Below are 24,514 nucleotides of genomic sequence, written 5' to 3' on the forward strand. Positions count from 1 at the left end.
CTGCAAATTTAAATGTCGGTGTTGTAGTTTGAAGGGAAATGATCAAATGAAAATGATGAAATGTGGAAACAGTGGTGTCTACAAATGATTTTGGAGAAACCCCATTGGTGCACATGTATCTGGTATGCTAATGCCTTAGTAGTGTCTGTCTTCACCAGTGAGACAATTACAATGACTTAGACACCCCCTCACCAATATAGTTTTTATTCAAAATTTAAGGTTTCAAAAGTTCAATTGCTGCTCCTCTTATTAAAACGGATAACGACAAAGTGTTGCTTTGATCTTGATCCAGCATCCAAACAGTGTTTTGTAAAGAGAAATGGAATGTGCAGCTTTAGTGGTGTGAACGCACTGATGGGTTTGTGTCTCTGCGGCAGGACGACCGGGGAGGTGGTTTCAGGCGTTGTAACCAAAGTGTTCAACCAGCCTAAGGCCCGAGCAAAAGAGCTTGGTATGGACATCTGTCTGATGTACATCGAGATAGAAAAAGCTGAGGTGGTTCAGGAGGAACTGCTCAAAGGACTCGACAACAAAAACCCCAAAATTGTGGTTGCGTGCCTCGAGACGCTTAGGAAAGCTCTCGGGTGAGTGCTGCAAAGCTTTGATGTTTTCTAATGGACCTTAAGATGTTACTGTTTAGGTCAAGTTTGGAAAACTGAAATGTATGCTTCCTTTTCCTGCAGTGAGTTTCTGCCCTCACATCACTGAAATGATGGCTCTCATGTTCTCTTTACAGTGAGTTTGGATCCAAGATAGTGACGCTGAAGCCAGTGGTGAAGATCTTACCCAAACAGTTTGAGTCCAGAGAGAAGGCGGTGAGAGATGAAGCAAGACTCCTTGCTGTGGAAATCTACAAGTGGATCAGAGATGCTCTGAGACCGTCGCTGCAGAACATCAACTCTGTTCAGGTAGAGAACGTCATTACTGCATGCAAGTCTCCAAAATGCTCCATTTTTTTTAAAAAAAAGGTAACCTTGATTCATGTTTTCCTGCAGCTGAAAGAATTGGAGGAAGAGTGGGTCAAGCTGCCTTCGACTCCCCCCAAACAGAGCAGGTTCCTGCGGTCCCAGCAGGACCTGAAAGCAAAGTTTGAGCAACAACAAGTCCAGGGAGGAGAGCACTCTGATGGTGGGTCTTTGGGCATCTGCTTATTGCTACTTTCTGTTGTTGTTGTTGCTCCATCACATTTCATTTCTCCTGCAGATGATGAAGAGGAAGCTGCAGTAGCAGTGGATCCGTACGAGCTCCTAGAACCTGTAGAAATTCTGTCAAAGATGCCCAAAGACTTCTATGACAAAATTGTAAGTTCAAACAACTTGTATAGTTCTGTCTAGCCCATGACTCATATTTTAGTCTTAAATTGAGACTGCGTTAGAGCTGGTTGAACAATAAAAATAGTTGAAAGAGCTTCTAAGGCGTAGCTCTTTTGTTGTCCCTAAAACACGCCCGAGGGTAGTTTTCTTTCTTCCCTGTCATGGTTCTAAGTGTTGTTACTGATGCATTTAAAATTTTATTTTAAAATTACTGCTTTACCTTTTTTTTTTTCCCCCCAGGAAGCTAAAAAATGGCAGGAAAGAAAAGAAGCTCTGGAAGCCATAGAGACTCTGACCAAGAATCCAAAACTGGAGAACGGAGACTATGGAGACCTGGTCAGAGCCCTGAAAAAGGTGAGCGCTGAAACTTCCAAGCTGCCAACCTCAAACACACTGCCACAAAATATCACTTTAATGTTTCAGACCTGTTGAACATTGAGATCACTTGGACTAAAAAGTATTAATAGCTACAAATTAGCAATAATAAAAAAAGAAACATGCATCAAAAACCATTCTAGTTATGAGAGGAACAGCAACATTGGTTGAAAACCCCAGATACTAACAAGATAATGTTGGTAAAATGGGTCGGGAAGTAAATCTGTTTCTGGTTAACAGTTTTTCTTCCTGTTGTGTTTCTATTGTATTGCATTTTTATGTACATGTGATGTAAACGCAGACATCCAATTACAAGCTTGCTTCTACCAAGTCAATTACAACTGGCTGAAGGTGAACCGCAGCGAGGGATGTGTTGTCTAAATGTATTATAACTCTTTATTTCAGAGCACTTCAAACAAATTAATTTGACCCTTTTTTTTATTCGTTTTTTTAACCATAAAGAACTAAACAGTCTAAAAGACCCCAAATGCCAGGTTTTAAAGTTTGAAGCTGAAGTACCAATAAGAAAAAAAGTTTTTGTTAAAAGGCATTTTCCTTTATAGTTTTAAAAGCTAAATGAATAATGCAAGTCTAGACTGTATCTATTTAGGTAAAAGGATAGAACTGTATTGTATTGCAACAAAGTTAATTGAGTCTTTCATGTATCTAATTGTGGACCATGTATGGACATGTGTCTCAAATCATATGAAGGAAAGATGCACAACGCTACTTTAAATGGATGTTAAGAACTGAATTATGTCAACTAAGTGTATAAAAAAGTTAGTAAAACACGATAAGGGTGGGATTATTTAAGTTTTCTCCTTTCAACTTCCTTTCAAGGATATATTCAAACTTTAATTGAAGAAACTTTGACTTTATATTGTTTTTAGCTGCAAATGTTTTTATTTTTTTCCAGCTGAGTACCTAAAGTTTGAAAAACTCTTTATTTAATGGACTTTGAATCATCTGCTAGATGTACGGAGTGTATAGGTTAAAATGTTTTTATGGTTAAGAGCAATTATCACGTTTGTTTATTTTTCAATCAATTTATGTATTGATATCTTGAATAGATTTGATACATTTCTCTTTTTCCTTTGTTTTTATTGCTAAAATTGCTTGAAATCAATCACAATCTGTAGAATATCTTGACGAAAAACATCTTTAGAGAAGCGCTTTTAGATGTTATTCACTGATATTTTCCAGTAGTCTTAGTTCGTTTAGGTTTTCCAGCTGCTGCTAGAATGTTCTGCTGCTAACATAATATCTAAAAACAGTTTATATTCAGAAAGGGACCCAATATATCTTTTGAGACTTTTTCAGAATTAATTTTCTCAAAGCAATGAAAGAAGCATCAGCAGAAGAGATGGACGTGTGACAACTGTGCTCCGCTTGTGCTGCAGGTTGTTGGCAAAGATGCCAACGTGATGCTGGTGTCATTGGCTGCTAAATGTCTGGCTGGATTGGCCACTGGTCTCAGGAAGAAGTTTGGCACATATTCAGGACAAGTAAGGAAATGAGATCTAGTTACAAATTCTAGTTACAAAGACTGTATGGCTGTATGTATTGTTTTTACACTTATTTATATGTATATGTTTAGCTTTGAGATTTATTCTTTTTGTAAAGTTCCATATATTATCATCATGCATCTGGATGGGAAGGCAGGGCTGGATCAGTATAATCATGTTGAAAATCTGCTCTTTTAGGTGGTTCCAACTATTTTGGAGAAGTTTAAAGAGAAGAAACCACAAGTGGTGCAAGCCCTGCAGGAGGCGATAGACGCAATCTTCCTCACTGTAAGTACACCTCCCTAAACAATGACTCTGGAGCGGGAACCGCATCAACATCCTCAGTCTCTTTCTACGTCTAAACTAAACATTAGATATCATTTTTATTTAACCAGCTCAGTGTGTGGAAGTAATATAAGCTAAAGCAGCTGATGCTCTAAGCTTCATGTGCTGCAGAGAAAGACAATACATTGTAATATCAAGGTTTGGAATAAAATGATTTTAAATGGAATAAACCTGGAGGCATAATGGGAAACAGATCTACAGTATGTTATTTGATAAATGTTACTCTATAGAGTAGGATTACTCTATGCCCACCCTTTTTTCCTTTTTTTTTTAAACATTTCATTTTGCGTCGAGCTCCAAAAGGGATAGATGTATGCACCAAGGTGACTTTGAATTCAACCTTTAAAGTTAACCACTTCTACCATATCTTCAGTCAAAAATGCTATATTTGAACTACTCCAACACTACACAGTAAGAGTACACAAATCTTTGTGAGGAGATGGGGTTTGCCATGTGAATTATTATTTTTGTGGTAATGCATAATTGGAACAGATGAGACATTTTATTTTGAAAACAGAAAGCAGCGACAATCGTGTTTCATGCTCTGCTGTATGACATTTGGCAATCGCCTAATATTTATCACTGATTTTTACACATGCATAAGCTAAAGACGATTTGATTTGAAGTGGTTTAAAAATATTTCTGGAGATGTTTGCTGGCGCAACATTTTCTGATTATACTATTAATAATTAATATCCATTGTGTGATTTAGAATATTTGAGAAGTGCTTCACTCTGGTTCATCATTTTGTCATGTTCTTATATATTTTAATCTTTGCATGTTTGTTAAGATGATTATTTTCTTGCATGTTCTTAATTTTGATATTAAATGGCCTTAAATGGGTCTTTAATCATTTCCGTAAATCTGTAGAGACCCGATTGTCTATAAGGCCTATGCCCTTGTTTTAGACGACTCTGCAGAACCTGTCAGAGGACATCCTGGCTGTGATGGACAACAAGAACCCGTCTATTAAGCAGCAGGCCTCCCTGTTTCTGGCCCGCTCCTTCAGGCACTGCTCGCAAGCCACTCTGCCCAAGAGTGTCCTCAAGCCTTTCTGTGCTGCTCTCATCAAGGTAAATGTCCTGCACGATTCATTTTGTTCCTTTTTGAATAAGAAATCACTATGAAATGGCTTGTCACTTAAAAGAGAAGAAAACTAACTTTTGTTTTTCCTTCAAACCATCCCAGCAAGTAAATGACTCCGCCCCTGAGGTCCGAGACGCCGCCTTTGAAGCTCTGGGGACAGTCATGAAGGTGGTGGGAGAGAAGGCGGTGAACCCCTTCCTGGCTGATTTGGATAAACTTAAACTGGATAAGGTGAGGTTCATTGCAGCAGAGACTGTTTGTTGTATTTGTAACCTTCCAACGGTGGGTTTTGTCTAACAGATAAAGGAGAGCGCTGATAAAGTAGAGCTTCCTGGGGGGAAGAAGGGTGCTGGAGGAGCACCGGTGGAAAAGAAACCTGCAGCTAAAGCCGCCCCTCCTCCTGAGGCTCCAAAAACTTCTGCTCCAACTAAGAAAGCTTCTGGTGCAGCAGCCAGCAAGGTATGGACAGACTTAGAAAACAACACATCCAGATTGTTGGAAACCTGCTGCTCTGAACTTTAGATCATGCAACTTATTTTTTCTCCAGCCATCAGCTGGTCCACCCAAAAAAGGCAAACCAGCTTCTGGAGGAAAAGCAAAGAAAGTGGCATCTGATGTCAAAGAGGTCACGGAGGCTGAGCTATCGGTGAGTCTGTGTGGAATTTCAACTCACCGGAGCAGAATACGTTAAAAGATAAATCAGCGGAGAGCTCTGAGTTTATTTCTGTTCAACAGATGAAAGGGGTTTTTGATGAGAACCACAATCATTATCAATAAATACCATAGTATCTGAAGGATACTATAGTAATCCAGTACGTGATCCTCCGCGATGACTGGAGGAACTTTGTATTATTGTCTTGATGAAAATAAGAAAAACTGCATAAGCCCATGGAGCTGGAATGATTGGGCGATGTGATATGGCGGCACCCACTGCGACTCTCCATCTGCCGGGCACCAGACTGCTGGTGGGCTGGCATAGCGAGCTCCGCTGCCCAGGGACCAGCACCTAGGTTGACATCACCAGCCGTCTCTGCCAAACCCTGGGTGGTAGTGCATGTTTGCTCTGCCGAACCCTGGGCAGTGGAGCTTGCTAGATAGTTATGCTGTCCTCCGTACGGCTGGCTAGCACACCGGGCGATCACTCCAGCTCCGTGGCCTTATGATATTTTACTTATTTTCATCAAGACAGTAATAAAAAAATAATCTCCAGTTTTATTTTTCCTCTTTCGGGTAAATGCTTAAAGTGGGCCACAGACGGATGAAAGGAACTTTTAAAACTGCTGTAACCCAGGTCCAATTCCCAGTGCTGAAGTGCAGTGCACCGGAAGCAACTCTAAATGATCTTGTGAGCCTCTTTAGAGCTCTCCAAAACATATAAACCCAATCATCCATGGTTTCCATGAGTTGGCGGTTGCTCTGAGGCAGCGGCGTCAAGGACGGGGTTCGAGCAGTAAATTTGACCTGTGTCAAGAAAGAGGCGGCAGGCGCGAAGCGCGCCTTGTGTGAATGCAGCACAACAGTCTGCACTGCAGCGCTGCATCTGTGCTTTCACACACGCTGAAATATATGTGTACTTCACTGCACATCACCTTGACGACGCTTTTGTTTTTTTCAGAGCATTGTACTCATTACTCTTATCCATCGGTTCACTGGGTCGTTGTTAATGGCGAATTTGCTAGAAATGTGCTTGTTAAACTACATGCTGTGTGTCAGGATGGGGTGTGTGAGGAGCTGGCTGCTGGGGTCCTTCCTGAAAACTGTCTGCAAGCTCTGGATTCAGCAAACTGGAAGGAGAGACTGGCCAGCATGGAGGAGTTTCAGAAGGTAAAGTCCTCATTCTGTTGCAGTCCCAGGAATTGGCATGTGAGAACAACATTCAGTGGCCAAATGTGTTCTTGCAGGCTGTGGAGACCATGGATACGGTGACAATGCCGTGCCAGGCTCTGGTCAGGATGTTGGCTAAAAAACCAGGCTGGAAAGAGACAAACTTTCAGGTAACTGTCTCTACCCTCAGAAGATGAATTCCTTTATAAGACAAAACTGGTAATAAAATTAGTTCTTTTCTTAATACTTTCTGTGTTTTCTTTAGCTTTAAACATTAGTGGATCAGTTTAACCAAAAATACCTTTTCATCATTTAAGAAGGAACACAGCACCTAAGAGTGCATTATTCTCATCCTCATTTCCATTTTTAAATGCCATTCCAGCATGAATATTTTTGCCAAAGCTGATCTGTTTTGTATTCAGGCATGTTGATGCTCTTATTCTCTAATGTGGTGAGACAGAACTGGTGGTTGTAGTAAGGGACATTCAAAGCACCAACCTCTTGCTGTGACCTTGTGCAGGTGATGCAGATGAAGCTGCATATTGTGGCCCTCGTCGCTCAGAGGGGCCAGTTCTCCAAGACCTCTGCCAGCGTAGTTTTGGAAGGGTTGGTGGATAAGGTCGGAGATGTCAAGTGTGGCGGAAACGCAAAGGAGGGGCTGACGGCGATTGGAGAGGCCTGCTCACTTCCATGGACGGCTGAACAGGTCCGAATAGATGCTGGGAAAACTCACCATGATGCTGCATTAAAGGTTTTAACTTTTGATTGTTTTGTTTTGTGCTTCAGCTTGTTTCTTTAGCATTTGCACAGAAGAACCCAAAAAACCAGGCAGAGGCGCTCAACTGGCTGGCCAATGCAATGAAGGAGTTTGGCTTCACTGGGTAATTCAGTTCTTGCTTAGACATAATGTTCTGAAATAACCATTTTTCTGTCATTTTAATGAGCACTACTCCTGTAGCTGGACTATTCTGGTTTAAAAAGCTTGTCCTCCTCTGCAGCATTAACGTAAAGGCTTTCATCAACAATGTGAAGACTGCTCTGGGAGCAACAAACCCTGGTGTGCGAACAGCTGCCATCACTCTGCTGGGAGTCATGTATCTTTACATGGGAGCACCGCTCCGAATGTTCTTTGAGGATGAGAAGCCGGCTCTTCTTGCTCAAATTGATGCTGAGTTTGAGAAGGTATGGATGTACACAAAAAATGCAAGAGCTCCTCTCTAAGGTTGTTGACACCATCAGTTTCTGTGTTAAGTCAATGTACAGACTCGATCAGAGGTGCTATTGGTGGTTTTGAGCATCAAAATTCTGTCTGCGCTGCATGATGTTTCCAAAATTCAAATATCTGAATTTGGTGAAGAATTCGCTTCGTCAACTCATCAGAAACTCTTCTTTAGCTCATGACGTGTTAATGATTAAGTGAGTGGAGGCAAAAACCAACATGGAGGAGTAGCTGATTGTTTTTCTTATTTGACCAGAGACTATACTAAAAAGGTGCTTTGAATATTATTCTTTTAACTTTTTTCCATTTGACAGCAATACGTCAGAGACTGAAGTATTGCTGAAAGCGGCTGTCATTAGATGGTGAACCTCACCGTACTGGGAGAGTCTCTGAAGGATCTCATGAACCCAGACATGGAGACATGGCTATCGCTTTTCAAAATAAATAATCTGAAATGATCTTTCGAACTCATCTGTGTCTTCCATGCATTGTAAATGAGATGCAGATACACAGTCAATGCTTCCATGTAGCGATGCATGAAAACTTTTGACTGTAGCTCCTCCCACACGCTGCAGGAGGATCAGCTTTACAAAATAAAGTTTGGACAAGCGTTGAGCAGTGAATGCACTGCTAATTGCTCTCGGTGTGAATGCAGCGTTAGTCTTATGCTTTGACAGTATTATCAGGAAAAAGTGAGCAGCAGCAGCTTTGAAGATTCCCTGTAAATGTTTGCCGCACAGATGCAGGGTCAGTCTCCTCCAGCTCCAATCAGATTCAACAGAAAGTCGGCGTCAGCCGAAGATGAGGTGGATGAAGGGGAGGAGCAAGATGAAGATGGAGGCGGGGGAGGGCAGGACATAATGGACTTACTACCTCGATCAGATATCAGGTAACAAAAAGCACAAAACTGCTCTAAATGTGAGTCTCAGAAATGTTCTTTCGTAATGCTCCTTTAAATGTCTAGTAATGAACATTGAAATAAACCTTAACAAAGTTGCTTCTTGACTAATGGAAAAAATGTTTTATTGTTGTTGAAAAAAATTAAGTTCTAAACCTTTCACACCTTCTGCTGATTCAAAGACATGAGAGAATATAATAATTTTAAAAAATCTGATAACTTTTATGAAAGGCTTGACCCAACTATTCTAGACTAATTGGTTTTCTATCTCTTATGTCTTCCTCAAGCGACAAGATCACTTCTGATTTGGTTTCTAAAATCGGGGACAAGAACTGGAAGATCAGAAAGGAGGGTCTGGATGAGGCTGCAGCCATAATCTCTGAGGCCAAGTTCATCAAACCCACCATTGGAGAGCTGCCTTTTGCCCTGAAAGGCCGCCTCGCAGACTCCAATAAGATCCTGGTAAAAGAACTGTGTTGGACTGTCAGAAACTTCTCAGTGGCTGTAATATTTTGACATAGAAAACCAAATCCTGTTGAGGTTTTTTTTCTCCTTCCTGAAGCTGGCTCTGAAAGCAATGACAGTGATGGCCATGCAGTATAAATGATCTTTGTATGTGGCGTTCAGGTGCAGCAGACTCTGAGCATTTTGCAGCAGCTGGCTACAGCCATGGGTCCTGGAATCAAGCAGCACGTCAAATCTCTGGGGATCCCCATCATCACTGTCCTGGGAGACAGCAAGGTAGAGGGATTTTCTTTTGAACTGTTGCATCTTTGATGGCAATCTAGTTTAATTTAGCAACTGTGCTGAAGATATCAGCATTAAAAACAAAAAAAAAACTCTGCAGGCCAATGTGAGGTCGGCTGCCCTCACCACCCTGCAAGCCTGGGTGGATCAGACTGGGATGAAGGACTGGCTGGAGGGGGAGGATCTGTCAGAGGAGCTGAAGAGGGAAAATCCTTTCTTGCGACAGGAGGTACAAGCCTTTATAGATTTTTAGCTATTTTTTTTTTTTTTTTTTTTTGTAAGATTAGTTTGTGTTTACATCTCATTCCCTTGTCCCTCGTCACACAGGTGCTCGGCTGGTTGGCTGAGAAGCTGCCCGCTCTGAGGACGGTCCCTGGCGACCTGATGCTGTGTGTTCCTCAGCTCTACACCTGCTTGGAGGACAGAAATGGAGACGTGAGAAAGAAGGCTCAGGATGCTTTGCCCACTTTCATGATGCATCTGGGCTACGACAAGATGAACAAGGCCACTGGAAAACTGAAAGTATGCCACAAATTTTTCCATTAGCTCCTAAAAAGCTGTCTGATTGCCCCAGGTGGATGAGGTGTGGTAATTTTGCTTTCTGCCTGCAGCCCGCCTCCAAGGATCAAGTGGTTGCCATGTTGGAAAAAGCTCGGGCAGTGATGCCAGCTAAACCTGCAGCACCAGCTAAAGCAGGGGGAGGGAAAGGATCTGCAGACCTTGGTGGGACAGCATCAGGTGAATTTCAAGTTCTAGCTACACCTTAATGTGTAAAAACTGGTCTCTGATGTCCCCAGTTGGACTGACCTGATCAGTCGGTTTATTGTTAACCCCTTGATGCCAGTGATTATAAACATTTTTACACTTGTTTTTGCAGTCAAGTAGATGTTAGGGGAAGTCAGGAGTTTGCTAGTTTGTCAATAGCATAAAATAGACATTTTGATATGATGGGTATGATCAAAAAAACACCAAACATCTATCCGCAGCACACATGTGCTTAACTGTGGTTAGCGATTGGTACGTGATCCGTTGCAGCCCTACATCCTATGTTAAATAAAATCCTATTTACTTGAATTTAAAATATTCTAATAACAGTAGATTAGACCTTTTATCATAGTTTTGTCTGAAATATTAAAATCTGTACATAAACACTTGATAAACTAAAACCCATGAACCAAAACTAAAAAGCCATTAGCATTTTTAATAAGCCACAATGGAAGAGCAAAAGAGGCTCTGATGCCTCAGGTTGCAGACCCATGGTCTAAACAGTTTCCAACAGACATGTTTTGTAAACTGACTTTCTTTTTTTTTTATCTTAAGAGGAAATTGATCAGAAGATTTTGGAATAGAATGTTTGTCATCATTTAAGGAAAATGACTAAATTGAAAGCGGTCAACATGCCAAAGTGCCACAAGGTCATAAAAAACATAAATGTACAAATCTATATATAAAGGGTGACTCTGTGTGTTCAAAGTATCATTAAAGGAGCCTGATGGACCATGGGTAAAAACTGTTGAAGTCTGTTGGTCTTGGCTCTGAGGGACCTGGATCTCCTCCCTGATGGCAGCAGTTTGTAGAAAAGATTGCCAGGGTTAGATCAGTCTTTTAGTATTTTATTAGCTCTGACAACGCACCATGTTATTCAGGGGTTTTGCAATATTCTTAAATACATATTATTTTGTTTGACTCTATTTTTTTTTTATGTTTAACACAAAATAGTTTTTTTTTCCCAGAACTTATTTTAATAAACTGATACCAATCCCAAAGTAACAAAAAATGTAAAAACCAGACCAGGATCCTAGACCTCTATCATGACTCCGATGACCTTCATCTGTCTCTGAAAGACAAACTAATGTTTGCATCTGGTTCCTGGGCATATATTGAAAGTAAATCATTCTGTAGTGGAGGGAAACAAATGGTATTTTTGGTGCACTTACTGTGGAAGCAATATCAAGTGGTTAACACTCTGATGCAGTATCGTGGGAACTTGTCTTCAACCGTTAAGGACACGATTCACACTCTTGTCCTCTGCAGCATCTGCTGAAGAACATCCTGATGGAAAACCTGAAGTCAAAAAAATCAGAGGAGGAGCTGCTGCCAAGAAGGTACAACTCCTCCACTCCTCCATATCATTTCTTTAATGTATAGCAATAACAGTTGAGGATTATTTTGTCATCCACCCCTTCTGCATTTACATTTTATTATTTACATCTTATCATAAGTATATTCACTTTTTTTTTCTCCATGTGTGCTTTACTTTGTTAGTCATTTGACCTCCATCAAGTTGATCATTTTTGTTTTTACCCACCCAGCCTCCCTCTGAGGAATCTCCCCCTCTCATCAAGGACAAGGAGGTTAATGGTAGTAAAAAGCCCCCAAGCAAAGGGAAAGCTGCTGCTAGCACTCAACAGGTAGACCCGTGCAGAGAGCCCCAGAGCTAAACCTCAACTCCTCTTTTACTTCCTGTCCTCTCAACAGGCAGCTTCTGGGCAGATGTTGACATCTGTCTGGACTCGATCTAATCCTGTTTGATCTTTAATCTGTCTTTTCTGCACTGTCTGCTGTAACCAGTAACTGACCAAAGCGCAGCATGTTTACAGAGCTGAGACTTCAAGGACCCTTGGAGGAGTTTTCTCTACCGACCGCTGATCATGACCTGAAACTTGCTCTGAAACGTCCCCAGAAATCTTATAAAAGCTGTGGATCAACCAAATATAACAAAAATGAATATCAGATCGAATTGTAACCAGAAATTAACGATGTCTTTGTTGATCTTTGTTTAATTACCGTATATTAATATTTTCCAAACCCAAAAGAGCCTGAAGTGTGACACCAGGGTTAAAATGTGAAATGTGGCTTCAGGTCATGATGGGTTTGTCTGCACTTTTCCTCCAACGTTGTTCCTCATCTTTCTGTCTACATCTCAGTTTAAAACAGATTGAGGATTATACATCCAGGCTCTCCCTTGGTTTAGTTATGCTTCTGTAATCTCCTTCAGGGTCCAGGCACCAAGAAACCTGCGGCTAAAGGCCTGAAGGAGGAAGACAAGTCTGGGCCAATCTTCATCTTTGTTCCCAATGCCAAGGAGCAGAGGATCAAAGAGGAGAAGCAGTTAAAGGTACTGGATAGCTAATAAACATGCGTCTTTAGTTATCATCTGTTTCTTGAGACACCCGAGGAATTTCTGCATTAAAGTCTACTTTTTTGTTTTTTTTCTTTTTTTTAATTTTTTATTAGTTTAAGTTGGAGTATTTAGAATTGTGGTAGATCTAGTCTGAGGTGAATGCTCTTGTGTTTCAGATCCTGAAGTGGAACTTCATCACTCCTCGGGACGAGTATGTGGAGCAGCTGAAAACTCAGATGTCCACATGCTTGGCAAAGTGGCTTCAAGATGAGCTGTATCACTTGGACTTTCAGAGACACGTGAAGGCCATCGGGGTCATGATTGAGGTCCGGGACCCCGGTCTGGTTTTTACACGTTTGGTTACATTTTTAGATTTAATCTAGTTTTAGTGATGTGTATGTTTTTTCTTTTTTGTTTTTTTTAATCAGCGGCTGGAAAGTGAGCGCGAAGCCACCATCGGCTGTCTGGACCTGATCCTGAAGTGGTTCACACTGCGCTTCTTTGACACAAACACTACAGTGCTGATGAAGGCGCTGGAGTACTTGAAGCTGCTCTTCATCATGTTAAACGATGAAAACTACCACCTGACGGAGTATGAGGCCAACTCCTTCATCCCGTATCTTATCCTGAAGGTGTGTTCACGGTTTGCTCGGCACGCCACTGCTGCTGCTGTCGGCCTGAGCTCAAATTCTCTTCCATCTGCTTAGGTTGGGGAATCGAAGGATGGGGTGCGCAAAGATGTTCGGGCCATCCTCACCATGCTCTGCAAAGTTTACCCAGCATCTAAAGTCTTCCCTTTCCTTATGGAGGGAACAAAGTCCAAGAACTCCAAGCAGAGAGCTGGTGGGTTTCTGCAGAACCTTAGTTCCAAAGATATCATTTATTTGTGTAAAAAAATAGCATTTGACTCAAGAGTTTTCTTTTTAAAAAAGATGAATTTTCCATTGTTTACCCTCCAAACAGTAAACTTTACACGTGTGCTGTCTTGTGTTTATTTTTTACCCAGAATGCCTAGAGGAATTGGGTTGCCTCATAGAGGGTTATGGGATGAATGTCTGCCAGCCGACTCCGGCCAAATCTTTGAAGGAGATTGCTGTGCACATCGGAGACCGCGACACATCTGTACGTAACGCTGCCCTCAACACTGTGGTGGCAGTGTACAACGTCTGTGGGGACCAGGTCTACAAGCTGATTGGGAATGTAAGACGAACACACTCCTGCCCTCAGTTTAGAGAATCCTGACCTAAAGTCCTGCTTGGCAGCATTCATCAGTCTGCTTTCATTCCAGCTGTCAGAAAAAGAAATGAGCATGCTGGAGGAGAGGATCAAGAGGTCGGCCAAGAAGGCTCCAGTCAAGCAGAGCGCCTCAGAGAAAACCCAGCGAGAACATCCAGCAAACCCCAACGCCACCTTCTCCCGCAAGCCAGCACAGGAAGACCCCAACAAGCTCAAGTAAGACCAGGAACATCTTCACAGTAAAAGATCTACTGCATGAGCACAAAGACGTGGCAGTACTTTCCCCAGAAATCAGCGTAATAAAGGTGAAACGTATTTCTGAATTCTAGATGGATAAGGAGAAATCAACTGAGGCTCCAAGTCGAGTCCATCACTTTGCATCATTTTGGATTTATTCTTAGGGATGTATTCTTAGGGATGGGTACCGTTTGGACTTAATCTTGTCCTGCTGCCGAACTGCTACTTTTAAAACACTTTGTGGTACCTAAATAGTGCTTGAGGTGGTTCTTCAAAAACCGAAAAAAGAAAAAAAACACATTTGTCCAAAAGCATTTAAAAATCTGCTCCAAGTCTTGTAATTATTTTTGACATTTTTTGTCAAAATAAAAAACCTGTCAGTTTCTAGGATGTAGTTGGCGTGGAGCAGCCCTGCCCTCCTTCCCTTCCTTTTTGCTGAGAGCTCCGTTTACACGCAGTTTCACTAGCTTATAGCCCCTCAGACCCTAACCTAACATTACCGCTGTAACAAAAAATGGTGAGCAATATTGGAGCTATCCAGCCGTACAGTTTTGAGCCAGATGCCAGCTCAGGCGAGGAAGACAAAGACATTAATGTTTAATGAGGATAAAGTTTTTTGCTGGGAAGTACAGAAAAACTTTCGCTGACTTCGACCTCTACAGTTTGACTGGAGCTCTGCCCACCCTCACAACCTCACCTATCCTTATGTGAGCCTGCCCATAATCGCTGGAAAGGTAAAACGATTGGCTAGAATTGTATAGGAATTAGACCTGATTGGCATTTCTGAGATGACTCTCCAAAATCCAGTTATATGTAATGTCGATATTGGTGCCGAGTCTCTGTACCCATCCTTATTTATACGGATTTATACGCGCCATTATTATTTTATAATTTATTATGCTGCGTTTGTGCTCACACATTTGATAAAATGAGTTTAAGTTAATTTTGTTTATCTTTCTACCTCGAAAAGCAGGAGATGTCATGATACAGCAAAAAAATTGGAGACAAAAAGCGATGTTTTATTTTCAGCACGCTGTCAACCATTGTTGCACTGCTAGTAGAAAATCCATTGCTTTTATTTGCTGTCTACCGGGTGCAAGGCCCCTGCACATGTTGAGCTCTTCCAGCTGTTCTTCTCAAGCATGTCAGCCATTCTTTCTTCTGTTCTCTTTGTACGCATGAAACGTTTGCTCACTGCTAACCTGATGTTGGGAGTTGTTGCATGTTGGGTTGCTCTCACAGCCACTCTTTCTGATCTCCAAGAAGCTGCTGGCACTTCCTGTCCAGCGTGTCTGTGAAACCAACCAGCTCTGTCTTTCTTTAACCCTTCATCTTTCTTCCTGTGTGATCTCCTCTCTCTGCTCTGCCTGCCTTCCTTTCGGAGCAGAATAATGTATCGCACATATAAGATGTGAGTACAACCCCCCCCCCCCCCCCCCCCCCCCCCCCCCCCTTCCTCCTCTGTGGCGTCGCTGTGAGAACCTCAGAATTCATCCTAACTCACAGCATCCATGACTCCAGTGGATGTTAATTTGCTGTGGAGTTTCAGTTGTGGTAGTGCTTCGCCTCGTTGTGGAGGGTGAAGCCAACAGACTGAACAAACCCCCCAGCTGCCATGCTAACTCATTCCTCCTCACCCTGCTCTTTATCCGTGTTTGCTCTTCTGCTTTGTGCTGGTCTGTCCTGCAAAGATGCCGCTTTTTTGAAACTTGAAACACAGACAGTTGAGGATTTAGATGCTTGGTTGAAGGACCAGACCTTCACCATCGCCTTCTGCTGATGTCGGACCGTACAGATCAAAGCTGTAAACATTTTGCTTCTGAACTCTTAACGTTCAAAGGGATCAGAGGAAGTATTCCCAGATGCTGTGACGGTACGATCAGCCGTGAGCTGACTGTGTTCCAGTTCTCATAAGGGTCTAAAAGTTCTTGTAAATCGGAGGGAAGGTAAACGTTCAGAGCTGTGCTGTCCTTGTTGCTTCATTCTGCTTTTTAAGACAACACAAATCTACGTTGTTAGGAGATCAGCGCAGATCCTCTCCAGTCCAGACGCTCCAACTTCAACCTCCTTGAAATTATGTTTACTTGTTGGTTTTTAAAACAAAATGTTGGATGTACTTTAAGTTGTTCTCCTCGCTCCTCCTCGTGCAGTCTGGTATCAGAAGCTTGTGGCTGTCAGGACTGGAGGGAGCCGGCGCTGATCGCTCAAACACTCGACTCATGCCATTTCTTTCTGTTCTTTCTCCACCCAACCGACGTTGCTGCTGAGAAGTCAGTCTCGTCAGCAGCACAACGAGCCCTCTCATAACCCCATCCCCAAGGAGTTCAAATTGGACTTGGAAAAGATTGAGGAGGACATGATCAGAGATGAGTACAAGATGCCAGACCTGATCGAGCACAACCTGGATGAGCTGCTGGAGCCTATCATAATCCCCAAGTTCATGTAAGCCTCACCACACACACACACACACACACACACACACACACACACACACACTCGCAGCAGCATTTACTAAATCGATCCTTGTCTTGTTCAAAGGAGCCGCAACCTATCACTACACTTTGATGATGTTCACAACAGCACAGCCTCCACCATCAACTATGTCATATCCCAGGTGGCGAGTGGCGACATCAATACGAGCATACAGGCCTTGGCACAGGTACAACACCAACCCTCCATCCCGTCACCCAGAGATTATCATTCAGAGGTTCGCTGCTCAATCCGACCCCGCCATTGTCCTCCACAGATTGATGAAGTTCTACGACAGGAGGACAAAGCGGACGCCATGTCTGGACACATCGATCAGCTGCTCATCGCCACCATCATGCAACTGAGGCTCATCAACAGCACACATCTGGCTGACGACCGTGTGGACAAGAAAGACGTGATTAAACTGTACAGCTGCATCATGGGAAGCCTGCTGTCTGTGAGTCCACACATGCAAGCGGAGGCGATCTGAGGGTTGGGGAGTGGAGCTATGAGGAACATCCAGTGTTGGGGTGGGGGGGGGGGTGGGGGGGCATTAAGTTCAGACAATTCTCCAACGGTGAACAAAGTTTGACCAAGTCAGGACCAGGCTTTTCCACACATCACAAATGCATAATTTCACACTTAAAAGTCACAGTCCAGTCATCGTTCCCAACTCCACATCTCAGGGAAGCTCTGTTCACATAGAATTGCTGTCTGATCTCTACGGAGATGATGATCATGAGGGCAAAGAATTCACCAAAGCGGCGTTTCCTCATAGTCATTGCTGCTTTAAAAATCTGCATTGTCGTAATTTGAGTTGAGTATTTGGTTGTGCCGTGTTCCTTATTACATGGTGATTTACTTTGGCGGTTTCACTGATATCTATTAGTGCAATTTTGCATCAGTTTTTATTATTTTTATTACAGCACATTGTGTTTCGCCTCCTGATTGGCTGTTGACCTGGTCAATCAGTTTCCTCTGAGCCACGTCTTCCGTCTGACTAGATCTTTGTTTTCGTTTTATAAAATTGGCTTATTTTTCTATGAAAGTTTGAACTATGAAAGTCTGAACTTTGAAAGTTTAAACAAGAGAGAAAAGTGTGAAAATATTCATGTCTGTCTGAGAAAAGTAGATGAAGTGTGTAGTGTGGAGCCTTAAAACGTCTAGAAGAAGAAACAAAACTACTACTTCACGGATTTCACCTATCACGGCCCATTTTTAGAATGCCATTCCCGCTGTAAACAAGGGAATACAAACAATTGCTACAGACCCTGACAACTTCTAAACTTTTATTCTGTTCCTTCCTGTCAGCTTTTCTCAATGGAGTCTCTGGCTAGAGAAGCATCCATGGGCATTCTGAAGGACCTTATGCACGGTCTGATCATGCTTATGCTGGACAGCAGAGTGGAGGACATCGAAGAAGGAACACAGGTCATCAGGTCCGTCAACTTGTTGGTGATCCGAGTCCTGGAGAAGTCTGATCCAACCAATCTGATCAGGTCAGTGATCACAGGATTCCACTCCTGTCTCATTATTCAGAACCTTAAGGTGCAAGAAGATCAGCACTACTGACAGGCTAGACTTGAGAGTTCTTTCTGCTGAACAGATGGCACATTTTCTGCGTCTTAAGACTTTTCCAGGTGGCACGTTTGCGTGCAGCTGCCAATATGTATGCGGCAGTTGGTGTAGCTCCTCACAATGATCACACTTTTGGTTTGAATGATCTGTGTGGTGATTTCATTTATCTTGCAGGAAGTTCAGAGTAAATGTGTTTAAAGTAGGAAAAAAAAACAGGGGTCTGTTACCTTTAACACTAAAAAAGCCATTTCATATTGACCAAAACCCGGCAAGATCTGCAAAGTCCCACTTTGCTATTTAGAAAATGCCATTTATTTGTTTTTGTTCCCAATAATGGCATTCATTTATTAAATAAATGAAAGAATGATTATAAAAAAGTTGTATTTTTATGTGTATAACAACTAGGGATGTGCAATATATCAGTGCCACTATCGGTATCGGCTGATATTTGCATAATTTTAGTTTATCTGCCTGATATTAAAAAAATGTACCAATATTCTTCTGATTGTTTCAGAAAACTCCTAATAGATTGGGAAACCTATGTTCACAGTGATAGTTAGTAATTGAGTTTTTTTTATTTAAATGTTCTTTTTCAAAGGGATACATGTTGTTCCTAATGGATCCCTGGCTGTGGTTTACAGTCATGTCCAATATTCAATAAATGGTCTGAATGTTTTCAAATGTATTTATATGAAGTGATACTTGCTCCTATTTGATCGTTTGCTGTATGTTAATAAGGTAAAGTGCAATGTGATTGTCCAGTAAAAGAAAAGCTGTGCATTTCTAATAAAGAATCAAAAAGGAAATCTAAAATTTGTTTTACTGTGGACACTTAAGTATCGGTATTGGCAACAGTTGCAGGGGAAATATTGGTTATCGCTATCAGACGTAAACAATTGTATCGGCCCATCCCTAATAACAACTTTAACTTCCTTTACTTTTGACAACAAGTTCCTCTCAAAATAAAATCTGCAATGTGTCAAAAAAATATTTGCAGCAGATTTGTTGTATTTAAAAATCAGAGAAAATCAAAAATGACTTTAAAAAAATTATTTATTTATTTATTTTAAATGCTTTGGAGCACCTTGATCATTTTTCTCCTCTTATTATTATTCTAAACATCACAACATTGGTGTTGAATGCAATTTTTCAATTTTTAAACATCATACAAAATTATATAAATTAAAAAATATTAACCACTCTGATAGTTTGCCCAGTTATCTGAAATGTAACTATAAATGACAAAACTTAAAGCAAATTAGCCAAAACTGCAAACTTATGATTTATTCAGATTGTTGGTATTTTTCTTCAAAGCTAAAGAGGCACAACGGAGCACTAATGGAGCCTAATGTGGCTCCAGAGCCTCAGGTTGCAGAACCCTGATTAAAAGAGCCAGAAGTTTACATGTTTGCACATAGAAAGGATTTAACTGAAAGGGTTTTGTGAGCATGCCAGTTTTAGCAGACTTGGGCCTGAATGTTCATTCAGAAGTGCTTTCTCTCTTCAGTGCCCTGCTGGTGCTGCTTCAAGACTCCTTGGTGTCCTCAGCTGGTTCCCACACAATCTCCGACCTGGTCATGAAGGTAAGGATCAAATCCTGCGGCGAGTCGGCGGATGGCGGCTTGCACGCTGACTGACGGCCTTGTTGTGTCCCCTCAGTGTCTGTGGAGGGTGATCCGCTTCCTGCCAGAAACCATCCACAACATTAACCTGGATCGCATCTTATTAGACATTCATAACTTCATGAAGGTGTTCCCGAAAGAGAAACTCAAGCAGCTGAAGGGCGACCTTCCACATCGGACCCTCAAGACACTTTTACACTCTCTGTGCAAGCTCACAGGGGCCAAGGTAAGGAGTCGCGTAAAGATTTACTTTCAGCCTTTTTTTCTGTTTACTGGAGTCCAGCAGCTCCACACAAGTCATTTTTAAGACCATCTTAACCCAGGAATTTTGTGATTTTTGAGCAGATCCTGGACCATCTGTCCATGATAGAAAACCGGAACGAGTCGGAGCTGGAGGCCCATCTGAGGAGAGTCGTCAAACACACCGGAAACCTGTCCGGGATGAAGAGCGACCGAGGCAACGAGAAGAGCGGGCTGCGCACGGTGAGCAGCGCACGTGCTCCGAAGGAGCCGCACAGATTTAACGGCAATCCAGTGTTCAATGTTATTATCCGATTCCTTCTGTACTGTGTTCATTTGATTTTTTTTTTTTTTACCTTTACCAAGGTGAACCTAGTTAGAACGATTGCTCACCCATTTGCTACAGAGGGTGAGCTACGTTTTTCCAGCAGTGGAAGAATTGATGCAGAAAGACGTGTGTAAAATCTACTTTAACTGGTGCTGCGTTTTTAAGTCTTTTTTTTTTTTTTTTTTTTTTTTTTGTATTTGAACCAAAAATCTAAAGCAAAAGTAAATGCTGCCCAAACAAAATGAGAAAATGATCGATTAGTTTACAAGGCAAAATGACGGCTACCACAAATCCTCTGCTGCTCTGAGCTCAGGCGCCTCACAGTGAGCGTCATTCTGACGGCGGCTGTTGTTTCCAGGAGGAGCGCATGTCAAAAGCCAAGGTCAGCGATATTCTGACGGAGATCTTCAAAAAAATCGGCTCCAAGGAGAACACCAAAGAGGTGAGCTTCCAAATGTGTTTTAATGAAAAATTTCAGGCCTCTTTAAAATGTGCTGTACAATTTTTACCTACATTATTACAATACCTGGTTCTAATTCCTTATTTTTTTCTCACTGTAAGTTTTTGTAAAGTACTTTTACTTATCTGTACATACCTATTCTGCTCCATTTCTGTCTGTAATGCTGTTGTTCACCTTTCTGCTTTAGGGCTCGTCGCTTTTTCAAACTGCATTTTTGTTTAGCTGCTCCTGATTTCCATGAAAAAATGCTCAGAAATGCAAATATGAGCTTTATTTTCTTTAAACCTTCCATCATCAGAAAGATGCCAAAGGAACGTGCTAAACGCCATGAACACAATTTTCACTGGAGTGAGTCTGGCAGACTCTTTTGTCTTTCTTAACCGTTCAGAGCGCCTATTATGCCACCTTGCCTCTGGTGGTAGGCGGGCGCCTGTGTTTGGCAGCGGAGCCACCATCAGTGTGTGAATGTGCGTGTGACTGGGTGAATGGGTCTGTGACTGTAAAGCGCTTTGTCCTTGTAGGAAGAAAGGCGCTATATAAGTATACGCCATTTACCATTTATGCGACATAAGTTTGAAAACGGATCGTTTGTTAACAGCCTTATGCGTGGAAAGTACATTATTGGTCTGTGTCTGAAAGCAGGTTTATGCATGAAGGAGGAAGCTGTGGTCGTCTTTAATCGTTTCCTTTTGCAGCTAGGCTTCGTTTTGTGTTTTAAATTGAACTATTTGCTTTTCTTCTGTTTATAACTCTTTTTGGTGTTTTTTTTTTTTTTAACCAGCCCTCAAAATTTTTAGATGTCTTTATCCCCTTCTAGAATAGTTTTTATTTTTGACTGTTTTCGTGTGAAGTATCTGCCCTGAAGAAGTTTCCTGAAACAAAGCTTCTCGTCAATATTTTATGGAAAACATGAACAGTTTTCAGTCATTTTTCGAATGCTTCTGGATAAATTCAGCCTGTTACGGTGCAGATGATTTGAATCCAGAAGGCAATCAGACTTTCTAAGTTGGTGTGACGTTGTATGCAGGGTTTGACAGAGTTATACGAGTATAAGCTGAAGTACTCCGATGCCGACTTGGAGCCCTTCTTGAAGAACACGACCCAGGTTTTCCAAAACTACGTGGAGCGAGGCCTGCGCATGATCGAGTCTGAGCGTGAGGGCAAAGTGTACATTCAGACAGGTAGGTCAGAGTAACGCTCCGCTGTTGCAGAGTTACGGCTGTATGCGTCAATGTGTGTTTGTGTGTGCTTAGTGATGCCACAGAACAGCTGTGATTCAGTCCTGAGCAGCAATGAGGAGATGAAGCCCGCTTCCTACTACTATGAGAGACTCCAGATACTCAAACGGAGGTGTGGCCTGGAAAACACCAGCATAGTAAGTTTATTTTCACGCCAGCCGCCTTGATCCAAACTCTAGACATCTGCGTTGCGGCGCGTCAGATCAGGCTGCTCAGAGAAGCTTTAACTTTGTTCAGGTATTGGTGGATGCTAGAACTGTTCCAACTGTTTCCTTTTCCCCCCAAAAAATATGTCTATTGAACGTTAAATAAATCAAATCTATCAGATTTTTGCTACAGACATGCAGTAAGCAAATCAAACTTCACAGGGAAAATCAATTTTGCACCAGTAGTTTTAGCTCCAGTATTGATGTTCTTTAAATTACCAAAGCCTTTTGACCGTTCTACGTAAGTAGCACAATTTCCAAAGATTCTAGAGCAGAGAGAAGGCGGTTTGCATTGATCTGAAATACTTTAATGCTGTGAACGGTTTACGCAATCCAACTGATTCTGAGTAGGAGAGACAGTCTTTCTTTTATCGGAATAGAAAAAAACTTTACGAGATTTGCACCGCTTTGACATTTTGCATTAAGCCCCTTTCAACTCTAGCTACATCTGGTATCTGATAGCGACAGTCCAGCGGGAACACAACATGCCAAAAGCGTGTTCAAGGATGCGTGACACATGCCTGGTGTCTGTAGCAGTACACGTCAGCACATGGCTGCTCTTCTCAGCGTCAGAATCCGCTGGGATTATGTGAAAGAGTTGCAGTGGTTGAAAGAACTCCGGTGTTAATGGGTTAGTTACACCAAAGAAAAATAAAATATTTTACGCTGAAATGACTTAGATTTCCTGTTTGTTTAAAGCATTGAACATTTTGTTTCCCAATAGGAAAGTTAAATATAATAAACTAAACATGAACATTTTGAGAATTGGTAATATCCTGGAAAAGGTTTTAGAAAACGCCTTAAAAGTTCTTAAATTGGACATTTTAAAACTGTACATTTTTCATTCTTTCAACCAAAGGAATGCTAATAAAAATCCAACAAGGCTTCTATGTGGAAATGTCAGTTTCTTCTAGTGGATTCTTGTCCTCCACTTCAAAAGTGAAAAAGGATTTCATGGTTGAGTGTAAATGTGGGTGGAATTGTTTGAACTGAAGCTGATTCCCCCCCCCCCCCCCCCCCCCTTTCCAGCAGGCTGGTCTCAACAGCGGCGACGGCGAGTCCCAGCAGCAGCCGACCATCTCGTTGATGTCCAAGCCGGCTGTTGTTTCGTCCACAGACATGCTGCACAGCAAGCTGTCGCAGCTGAAGGAGTCCCGCGAGCAGTACCAGCAGGAGCGCAGTGCGCTCTCGCCCACACGCGCAAACACCCGCTCTGCCTCCCCCGCCGGCGATCTGGACGACCTGAAGAAACGCCTGGAGCGGATAAAGAGCAAACTGCAGTGAGACGCCTCGTCTTCTTGCTCCTCATCCTCATCCAGCAGCGGGAGAGCAGCGTCCACCTGTGTCCTCCTCCTTTTATTCATGTTCTGCTTCATGGACAGAAGGGGACTCCTCCCCTCTGCAGAGACTCATGTTCAACCTGACTCCACCCACTGTGCCTGTCAACATCAGCCCCCCCCCTTTCTCATAAACTCTGATCCTCTGGGTCAAGTTTGTTTTTTGTCTCCTGCTTGTTGTGCATAAATCCACGCTGCAGCCTCCATTCTTAACCAAACTAACCAATTTGTTTAACGGCTTCTCTGCTCCGTGCGCGGCCTGTGGGGCGGCGAGCGTCAGGAATCATGGCGCCCTTCAGTTTTACTGACTCATCAGCTGCTACGTTCAGACTCAGAGATGAAGGAAAGCTAGTTAGCGGCCCCCTGTGGTCATGCACTGAAGCAGCTTGTCGGTAAGCGTGAGCTCCACCTTGTGGCGCATCAGAGAACTGCACCAGAGCCTCTGATGCTTCACAATCAGCTCGGTCTCATACCACAAGATGACTCCCTTTTCCTGGAAGACATCCCATCCCCGTTGGATTCTTTTGGGTTTAAGGGATGTGTATCAGTGCAGAGCACTTAATTACCTATATAATGACTATTCCTACAGATAAACCACAGAAGTTTCATGTGTCAAATGTCATGTGCGGCTTAACCTAAAGTGGGTTTTGTACAGTCGTTGAGGAAGAGGAGTTTCTAACTGAAGTCAAACCTCCAGAGTCTTCCTCACGGTTTCTTAAATCTGATTAGAAATGGCGCTCATAATTTAGAGGTAAAGTAGTGACCCTGTTGCTGGCTGTAAATACTGTAAAGTAGTGGTAACCCCCCCCCCCCCCCCCCCCCCCCTCCACACACTCACCTGTGTATCGACACTGACGGCAGCTTCAGTGCTGCTGGTTCGTTTAAGAGCAAGGCATGAAGTCATCGACTGTTTTTATGTTGTCATTTAAATAAAGTTTATTTTATTAAAACTGCTGTTTATTGACATCATTATGATGATGATGATGGTTCTGTCTCTCATCTGTGTGTAGCTGAAAGTGGAGGGAATAAAGGACATTGATTTTGTATTTAACTCTGCACCTGTGCTGCTGTGTTTCTTTTTTTGTGTGTTTGTCCGTCAGTCTTCTAAACCCGCTGAGTCCTTTTCG

The 24,514-nt window shown here is 42.3% G+C and overlaps 1 protein-coding gene across 11 annotated transcripts in view; it reads left to right on the forward strand.

Annotated features, from left to right (window-relative positions):
* ckap5 (cytoskeleton associated protein 5) overlaps positions 1 to 24,443 on the forward strand; it is a 30,831-nt gene extending 6,388 nt beyond the window's left edge. For 2 of the 11 annotated variants that reach the window (XM_023956017.2, XM_023956016.2), the window contains exons 4-45: positions 378 to 584; positions 737 to 908; positions 996 to 1,128; positions 1,204 to 1,301; positions 1,554 to 1,667; positions 3,089 to 3,193; positions 3,392 to 3,481; positions 4,447 to 4,611; positions 4,727 to 4,855; positions 4,925 to 5,083; positions 5,172 to 5,270; positions 6,338 to 6,448; positions 6,526 to 6,618; positions 6,969 to 7,154; positions 7,235 to 7,329; positions 7,447 to 7,630; positions 8,408 to 8,556; positions 8,853 to 9,027; positions 9,193 to 9,306; positions 9,413 to 9,541; positions 9,640 to 9,834; positions 9,924 to 10,050; positions 11,347 to 11,417; positions 11,625 to 11,723; positions 12,311 to 12,430; positions 12,613 to 12,762; positions 12,865 to 13,068; positions 13,144 to 13,279; positions 13,443 to 13,636; positions 13,725 to 13,888; positions 15,297 to 15,320; positions 16,181 to 16,351; positions 16,448 to 16,568; positions 16,656 to 16,835; positions 17,690 to 17,877; positions 19,464 to 19,539; positions 19,616 to 19,804; positions 19,924 to 20,061; positions 20,505 to 20,588; positions 21,634 to 21,787; positions 21,860 to 21,981; positions 23,080 to 24,443. In XM_023956017.2, the coding sequence (XP_023811785.1) occupies positions 378 to 584; positions 737 to 908; positions 996 to 1,128; positions 1,204 to 1,301; positions 1,554 to 1,667; positions 3,089 to 3,193; positions 3,392 to 3,481; positions 4,447 to 4,611; positions 4,727 to 4,855; positions 4,925 to 5,083; positions 5,172 to 5,270; positions 6,338 to 6,448; positions 6,526 to 6,618; positions 6,969 to 7,154; positions 7,235 to 7,329; positions 7,447 to 7,630; positions 8,408 to 8,556; positions 8,853 to 9,027; positions 9,193 to 9,306; positions 9,413 to 9,541; positions 9,640 to 9,834; positions 9,924 to 10,050; positions 11,347 to 11,417; positions 11,625 to 11,723; positions 12,311 to 12,430; positions 12,613 to 12,762; positions 12,865 to 13,068; positions 13,144 to 13,279; positions 13,443 to 13,636; positions 13,725 to 13,888; positions 15,297 to 15,320; positions 16,181 to 16,351; positions 16,448 to 16,568; positions 16,656 to 16,835; positions 17,690 to 17,877; positions 19,464 to 19,539; positions 19,616 to 19,804; positions 19,924 to 20,061; positions 20,505 to 20,588; positions 21,634 to 21,787; positions 21,860 to 21,981; positions 23,080 to 23,334 (5,869 nt within the window). In that variant the 3' untranslated portion in view covers positions 23,335 to 24,443. The remainder of the gene's footprint in view (positions 1 to 377; positions 585 to 736; positions 909 to 995; positions 1,129 to 1,203; positions 1,302 to 1,553; positions 1,668 to 3,088; positions 3,194 to 3,391; positions 3,482 to 4,446; positions 4,612 to 4,726; positions 4,856 to 4,924; positions 5,084 to 5,171; positions 5,271 to 6,337; positions 6,449 to 6,525; positions 6,619 to 6,968; positions 7,155 to 7,234; positions 7,330 to 7,446; positions 7,631 to 8,407; positions 8,557 to 8,852; positions 9,028 to 9,192; positions 9,307 to 9,412; positions 9,542 to 9,639; positions 9,835 to 9,923; positions 10,051 to 11,346; positions 11,418 to 11,624; positions 11,724 to 12,310; positions 12,431 to 12,612; positions 12,763 to 12,864; positions 13,069 to 13,143; positions 13,280 to 13,442; positions 13,637 to 13,724; positions 13,889 to 15,296; positions 15,321 to 16,180; positions 16,352 to 16,447; positions 16,569 to 16,655; positions 16,836 to 17,689; positions 17,878 to 19,463; positions 19,540 to 19,615; positions 19,805 to 19,923; positions 20,062 to 20,504; positions 20,589 to 21,633; positions 21,788 to 21,859; positions 21,982 to 23,079) is intronic. The other 9 variants (XM_078948973.1, XM_023956019.2, XM_078948976.1 and 6 more) reach the window with 6 other exon arrangements.
* Positions 24,444 to 24,514: the final 71 nt, after the last annotated feature.

The sequence above is a fragment of the Oryzias latipes genome, chromosome 6 (assembly GCF_053564925.1).
Source record: "Oryzias latipes strain Hd-rR chromosome 6, Olatipes_Hd-rR_3.1".
In the NCBI taxonomy this organism is placed as follows: Eukaryota; Metazoa; Chordata; class Actinopteri; order Beloniformes; family Adrianichthyidae; genus Oryzias; species Oryzias latipes.